Below are 8,035 nucleotides of genomic sequence, written 5' to 3' on the forward strand. Positions count from 1 at the left end.
AAAAAAAAAAAAAAAAAAAGAAGTAAAAAATATACTGCTTTTGAGGCTTTTACTTGAGTATATCAGTTTTCAAGCCCCAACAATATAATCCCTGTAGGGATTTAGGCCTTGTCCAGGATAGGATCTTTCTGGGTTTAGATTTAAGTACTGAAGGACAAAAAAGCAAAAGCAATCCTATTCTGTAAGGCACAGGGCTTCTTTCAGAGTGTTCAATAATTGGTGGGAGAGGCAGTTCTGGGTATCCAGGGCCTTCAGATTGAGCTACATCCCAGCCCTTTTGCTAGTCAGGGTTTTACTAAATTGCTCAGGCAGGACTTGAACTTGACTGCCTCAGCGTTCCAGAATACTTAAGGACTACAGGTTTGTGTCACTAGACCTTATTTACCAAAAAAAAAAAAAAAAAAAAAAAAAAAACCCAAAAACTTCTAAACAAAAAAGAACAAAACAAAACTTCCCAGTTGGGAGAAAGTTATGCTCCGAAGGGTGGCACCCTACCTAATTAAAGTAATTGTTTTTGTTTTTTGAGACAGGAACTCATGTAGTTCAGGCTAGCTTTGATCTAAATGTAGAGTAGGGCCTCAACCCCATGGGAATCCTACTGCCTTAAGCCTTCTGAGCACTGGGATTATGGCCATGAATTCACTAGGTAGCCCAGTGGCAGGGGTGGGGGGGTGGTTGTGTGGGCCTGTAATACCAGCACTCTGGAGGCTGAGACAGGAGGATCTCTGCAAATTCGAGGCCAGCATGAGATAACAATGAGTTCAAGGCCAGCCTGAACTATATATTGAAACTTGTTTCAGACAAATCAAAGAAAAAATATAGCCCAGTCTGTCCTTGAATTTGCGGGGACCCTATTGGGATCACGGGCTTGCACCGCCATGCCTATTATTTTGTATTTTCAATCAATTTCCATAAAAAGTCCTTTTCAATTGGGAGGGCAGTGGTAGAGTGCATGCATATAGCATGGGTGAAGCTCTGGGTTCAATTCCCAGCACTGCCATAAAAATTTATATGGGATTACAGGATGTAGCACTTTTTTTCTTTTCCCTTGGTATTGGGGATTGAACCAGGGGCTTCACAATGAGCTTTATCTCCACACTCCCTGGGCCCCTTTTGGTCTTAAGATGCAGTTCAAACTGGTCTAACACCAAGGTGATCCTCCTGCCTCAACCTCCCAAATTGGGATTAAGGCCTATGCACCACGCCCAGATCCCAAAATTATTTTACAGGATTACGAATCATATGAGTACTAGAAACTGAGGAAACAAGCCTACAGGAACTCCTTTGTCCCTCCAAACAAGCAGGTAGACGTCGGCCTAGGCCAGCCAAAGGCGACAGCTCCAGCTCTGGCTCACAAAAGTTAGGACGCCAAAAAACCTGCACCACACCGACCGCTCCCTCACAGCATCCGGCAGGTGAGGATTTGCGGAAGCAGACCTATGGGTGAAGCGGCTCTAGGGACCTTAAAGCGGAAAGAAAAGCGACTTCCGCCTCCACTCGCGTTCAAGGGCGTAACGCCGCGGTTGGACCTCGGCGCTCCGCCGGGGAGGTCGGGCCAAGATGGCGGCGCGTCACGTGAGCAGCGCGGTGACGCAGCGCGGAGGCCCGCACGGCGGCGCCGCCCAGCCTCACCCCCCACGCACCCTTGCACTCAGTGTTGCCCCCCCTCCCCTGCCCCCGGCCTGTTGTAGATCATGCCGCCACTGGCGGCCCAGACTGTCGAGCAACGGTAGCCTAGGACAGTTGGCTGTCAAGTGACACTGCTTCTCCCAGCCCCGCCTGACCCCGAGAGACAGGCACGTTCCCCACCGCGAGAGGGGTGGGGAAGTGGGTAGTGAATTCGGAGCCACCTGGGAGGGGGGAGTAGAAGTTCCCGCCCCGGAGAGCGGCGAGGCTACGCCACAGGTAAGCGGGGGGCGGGAAGGGACGTGTGCCTCTCAGCCCCGGGCGCGGAGGGCTCTGGAGCGCGGACGCCGCGCCGGTCGCGCGCCGGGTGGGGGTCGCGCGCGGGCGGCCGCGGTGGGGGAGGGGCGCGCGGGCGCGCGGCGGAAGGGGGAGGGGCCGTCGCCTCCTGGCCGCGCGCGCTTCCGGTCCCCGCGCCTCAGCCCAGCGTCCTGCTCTTCCAGTCGTTCGTCGTCTCCTCCCACCCCACCCCCCCCCCCCGATAGCCGCGGGAAGGTCTCTTGCAGCTGCCAGGGGCTGAGGGGCCGAGGGCCGGAAGCCGCCGCTCTGCGGTCGGAGGCGAGAGCTCGCGGCGTTGAGTCGGCGGCCGCGGGCAGGGCGGCGCGGCCTTGGCCGGAGCCGTGAACCCCGCGAGGGCCGGGCATCCACCATGCCGCGCACAGGCCGGTGGGGCGGAGGCCGGCAGTGCCGCAGTCACAGACGCCGGGGCGCTGCCGCGGAGGTGCGAAGGCCGCGGATGCCAGGCTCCGGCCCGGAGCGCGGGCCGACCCCGAAAACTTTCCTCCTTGGTTTACTGCCACATTGTAGGCGAAGCGTGGTGTTTCTCAAAGTCAACTACGCTGTGGAGTGAGGGGGCAGCTTAGTCTCTTTAAAATTATTGTAGATGTTAATGTCTACTTCTGTTAGCTTTAAATAGCACGGGGGCAGTAACCGTCTTTGAGAGCCCTTAACCTGAGGTAATCTCGGCGCAGAGGGGGTGGGTTCTTGGTCAAACTGGCCTCTCCCATGAGAACTGTATTTCGGCCGGCAAAATGCGCCTGATCCCTAGAATTTTGTTACCAAAAAGTACGCGTTTTACCGAAATAGCGTGTTTTCCTATCAATACAACAGTTATCTTTGTCTTAATTAAAACCCCTTTCTGTTGTCCTAAAGCCGGGAGGTGGCTCTCACCAGTAGTTCAGCAGCCGGGAGGCTGAGGCAGGAGAATCAAGTTTGAGTCTCATCAGGGCCAACAGACTCTTCTTTTTTATTTTTTTGGCGGAACCGGGGGTTGAACTCAGGTCCTTGCACTTGCCAGGCAAGCACTTATTCTACTAAGCTATCTTCCCAGCCCCCTGAACAGACATCCTGTGTGGCTAGCCTGGGCCACATAGGGAGACCTTGTCTCCAGGACAACAACCCTCGACAAAAACACTACAGTGTTTGTAGTTTACCCTGTAGGGCAGTTTGGTGTGTGATGCCCCTTCAGTACTACTGTGTCCGGTGGTATGCGGTACTCCCTTCAAAAACTACACTTTGATCTTTTCCTGGTTGCCAACTCTTGGTTGGTTTGTTATCTTTGTGCTTCAGTTGACCAGTTTTTAACCCTGGTGTGAAGTAAATCTCTAAGAATGCTTCTTTAGCCAGTGTTCTGTTTTTTTTTTTTTTTTTTTTTTTTTTTTTAACATTTATTGTATGTGTGTGTGTGTGTGTATGTGTGTGGCCAGCTCAGCCCAGCAGGGGGCGCGGCTGGCATGTGGTGCTGGAGGATTGAACCGCGGTCCCTGTGCTTTGCCAAGCTTGTTCCAAGTACGTGCTTTAGACCACTGAGCCATCTCTCCAGCCCCCCCAAATTTTTTTTTTTTTTTTTTTTTTTTTTGCAGAACCAGGGATTGAACTCAGACCCTTGCGCTTGCCAGGGAAGTGCTTATTCCACTGAGCCATCTCCCCGGCCCCAGTGTTCTGTTTTAATAAGTAGGTGTATCTAAGTAAACTGGTTTATTTGGCATGAATAAAGGCGAAGGCGTAAGTGTCGCACTGGGAACAGGTAGTCTTGGACTCCCTAACCTAGGGCTTAATTTTCGCGGGGGAGACAGGAAGGCCATTGCGGTGCTATGCTGAGTGCTGAAGGGGCACAGTCGGGAGAGATCCAGTCCCAGTTGCTTGAATAGCTGCATGAAGGAGGAGACAAAGGCGCTTAAGAAAGGAGAAAGGCCTGTTGGAGAATCTGAAAGTTTGGGGTGAACAAAAGTAAGAAAAAAAAAAAAAATACACCACAGCATGAGAGTGGACTGCTGTGAAAAAACCCAGTAGTAAAATTCAGTGGAAATAACAGCAAGTTTGAGGGAAGAACGAACTCAGTTGTAGAAATGTTTGCTGGAGCAAAGGGCTGACTCCTTTGTCATCCTCTAACAGTGAGGAAGCTCAGACCTTCTCAGAAGGGAATACTGTCCTCTGTTGGTGTCTTATGCCCTCTGCCAGTTTACAAGTGGGGAAACGGACAGGCTGGTTAAGCACATTTTAGTGTTAAGTAATCTCATTTAAAAAACGTGTGCTGAACACAGTGCAGGCATTAAGAGAGAGAAGGAGCAGTTAGGAAAGGTGAATTGGGAGGGTGTTCTTACAGGAAAGAGGGAACATAGGAAGTTCCCATTAAAACAAGTTTAGCTTCAGTGTTTCATCCACTTGTTACTGTGAGTTCCACAGTAAATGACAATTTCTTTGAGTTCTTTTCCTTCCTTCCCTTCCCCTGTTGCTTCCTTTGAGACAGGGTCACACTATAGTCCAGGCTGGCTTGAAACTCAGTGGTATGCCTTAGCCTCCCATGCATTTGCCACTAGGCCCAGCGAGAGCTTTGATTTACATATCTCTAAAATAGAAAAATCCAAGAGATGACATCAAAAAATTAGGAGCTGGGCATGGTGTCACATGTCTGTAATCCTAGCACTCTGAGGCAAGAGGATCACAAGTTGGAGCCCTACTTGGGGAGACCCTGTCTGAAAATAAAGAAGGGCTAGGGATGTGACTCATTGCAAAGGTCCAGTATTCAAGCCTCAGTACTTAAAAAAAAAAAAAAAAAGTTCTTGTGGGGCTAGGGGTACAGCTCAGTGGAGAATTGCTAGCCTAGTTTGCTTGTAGCTCTAGGTGTGATCCCTAGTACCTCAAAACAAAACAAAATGAAATTCCTAGTTTGATATTTCATAGTTCATAGGGTCAAATTCTGAGTTACCTAAATTGATTCCATTGATTTTTTTTTTTTTTTTTTTTTTTTTAAATCAGGGATCAAACTTAGGACCTTGTTGCCAGGCAGATGTTTAAGCCATTGAGCTATCTCCCTGACCCAATCTCCAGTCCTTTTTAATTTTTAGTTCTTAGACAGGCTGTAACTCAGGTCCTAAATTACCCATTCTGGGTTCAAGCTTTAGATCTCACTACACTTGAGGACCACTGAGAGCTGGAGACCAGCCTAGGGTACACAGAGGCCAGTCTGGACTAATACTGAGACCTTGTCTTTAAAAAAAAAGAAAGAAAGAAAATTAGTGCTGGCCAGATAGCTCAGCAGACTAAAGTGCCTGCTTAGGTAGGCAGAGCAACTGGGGTTCTATTCCCAGCATGCAGTGCTAACCCTGCCCCTGAGACTGGGCCTAGTGGGTTGTGCCTCTGATACCAGCTCTTGGGAGGCTGAAAACAGGAGGATCAGAGTCTGATCTGTGTAGTGAGACCATGTAGACCCTGAACTAAAATGCATTAAAAAAATTTGGATCCTTTTGCCTGAGCCCTGGAATGCTAGGGTTATAGGCATATGCCTTTATGCTTGACTTTAAAATATATATATTTTTAATTGTGTAAGGTATGTATAAAGTCTACCATTCTAGCAGTTTTTATTTATTTTTCATAATTTTATTGATAAATAGATAGCAATGAGACAGTTTCAAATCAAATCGGTAGGACAGTTTCAATAACTAACACACTGCATATATTCTTTTTTTTAATTTTTTTTAATATCTTTATTTATTTGTGTGTGTGTGTGTGTGTGTGTGGCCAGCTCAGCCCACCAGGGTGCGGGGCTGGCTGGCATGTGGTGCTGGGGGATTGAACCGCGGTCCCTGTGCTTTGCTAAGCTTGTTCTAAGTAGGTGCTTTAGACCACTGAGCCATCTCACCAGCCCCACTGCATATATTCTTAGTGGTTAATTGCTGTACAAGATGTGGACTTGAGATCCTATTTACAAACGCCATTAGAAAATTCTAGCAGTTTTTAAATGTACAGTTCAATAGTGTTAAATACCTTGTGTTGTACAACTAATCTCTGGAATTTTCCCCCCATGCTAGTGGGGATTGAGCCCTGGCCCTTTCCTCTGAGCTATATCTTCAGCCTCTACCCCTTAAAAACATTTTTAAAAAAAATTTTGAGGGGCCGGGGAGATCACTCAGTGCAATAAGCGCTTTCCCGACAAGCGCAAGGGCCTGAGTTCAATCCCCAGTTCTGCAAAAAAAAAAAAAAAAAAAAAAATTTGAGACAGAGTCTCCTAAAGTCAGTCCTCCTGCCCCATTCTACCAGAGTGCTAGGATTACAGACATGTGCCACCATTCCTGGGTCTAGGATTTTATTTTATTTATTTATTTTTTATTTATTTGTGTGTGTGTGTGTGTGTGTGGCCAGCTCAGCCCACCAGGGGGCAAGGCTGGCTGGCATGTGGCGCTGGGCTTTGCTAAGCTTGTTCTAAGTAGGTCCTTTAGACCACTGAGTCATCTCTCCAGCCCCCTGGATCTAGGATTTTAAATGACTAAATTTTCTTTCATAATACATAGCAGGATTACTTTCTGCCTCTTAGTTTGAATGCTGTAGATACTGCATGCACATAAGTGGAATTATATCATGTTTGTGTCTTTTTTGGACTGGCTTGCTTCACTTGTCTTAATGTACCTAAGTCTCATCTATGTTGTAACATGTGCCAGAAATTTCTTTTATGTTAAAGCTGAGTAATATTCCATTGTATGTCTATGCCACATTTTGTTTATCTTTTTTTTTTAATGTATTTGGTACAGGGTCTCACTATGTATCTCGGATTCGTAATGATCTTCCTGTGTTTAGCCTCTCCAGTGTTGGGATTACAAGTGTGCATCACCATGCTTGTTCTCGTGGCTTGCTCAGTGTTCCCAAGGGTGGGGCTGGTGTAGCATGTGGTGCCAGGATCAAACTCCGGTCCCTGCACTTGCCTAAGCAGGCACTTAGTCCACTAAGCTACCTCTCTGGCCCTATCCATTCATCTTTAAAAAAAAATTTTTTTTTAATGTATTTAGTACAGGGTCTACAGGGTCTTACTACACAGATCAGACTCATAGTAATCCTCCTGTTTTCAGCTTCCCAAGCGCTGGGATTACAGGGGTGCCCCACCACGCCCAATCTCAATCACAGTCTCAGCACACCCTGGGGGCGGGGCTGGTGGGGCGTGGATGGAACCCTGGTCCCTGTGTCTGCCTAAGCAGGCGCTTTAATCACCTGACCTATCTGGCCAGTCCATTTCTTTATGAACATTTGGGATGCTTCTACCTTTTGACTATTGTGAGTCATGGTCCTATGGACATATCTGTGTAGAAATATGTCTTTAAGACCTTGATTTTAATTCCTTTGGAGATATATCTCAGGAGAAATTGTTGTCTCATTTGGTAACTTTTAATTTTTTTTTTTAAGGCCTTTATTAACAGGCATATGCAGTTTGACTTTTTTTTTTTTTTTTTTTTTTGCGGAACTGGGGATTGAACTCAGCCCTCACACTTGCCAGAGAAACGCTTATTCCACTGAGCCATCTCCCCAGCCCCAGTTTGCCTTTTTTTTAAGCGTCAAGTTGCAAAATTTTTAATACAAAATAAAAGAAGTCCTTAAAAATCTCAACTTGACCAAACATGAAATAATTTAAAAATCTTTAAAGGTATATTGAGAAAAACCAGGCTTTAAAAAAAACCAAACAAACACGTGGGGTTTTTTTGCTGCTGTTCTTTTTTTAAACAGGGTCTCACTATGCAGATAAGGCTCACTTTGTAGCCCAGGCTGGTCTAGAACTCACAGCAATCCTCCTCCCTTAGCCTTCTGAGTGCTGGGATTACAGGTGTGCATCACCACTCCCAGCTTATTTTCAGTATTTTTGAGGAACCACTGTACTGTTTTCCAAAGGAGCCGCTCTACATTTCCACTGGCACGGTAGTACATAAGGGTTCCAACGTCATTATCACCACTTCTTATTTTGGGGTTTACTATTAGCTATTTTAATAGGCGTGAGAGAATGTATTGTGATTTTGATTTTAATTTCCTTAATGATTAGTGATATTGAACATCTTTAAATATGCATGTTAGCTATTTCTTTTGAAAAAAA

At 46.8% G+C, this 8,035-nt stretch overlaps 1 protein-coding gene across 1 annotated transcript in view; it reads left to right on the forward strand.

The window, feature by feature from the left end:
- The first annotated feature begins 2,162 nt into the window (after positions 1 to 2,162).
- Positions 2,163 to 8,035, forward strand: part of Atf1 (activating transcription factor 1) — a 62,198-nt gene continuing 56,325 nt past the window's right edge. The window contains exon 1 of the mRNA XM_004637810.2: positions 2,163 to 2,404. Within this exon, the coding sequence (XP_004637867.2) occupies positions 2,333 to 2,404 (72 nt within the window). The 5' untranslated portion in view covers positions 2,163 to 2,332. The remainder of the gene's footprint in view (positions 2,405 to 8,035) is intronic.

Source organism: Octodon degus, unplaced genomic scaffold (genome assembly GCF_000260255.1).
Source record: "Octodon degus isolate 3935 unplaced genomic scaffold, OctDeg1.0 scaffold00093, whole genome shotgun sequence".
Lineage (NCBI taxonomy): Eukaryota > Metazoa > Chordata > Mammalia > Rodentia > Octodontidae > Octodon > Octodon degus.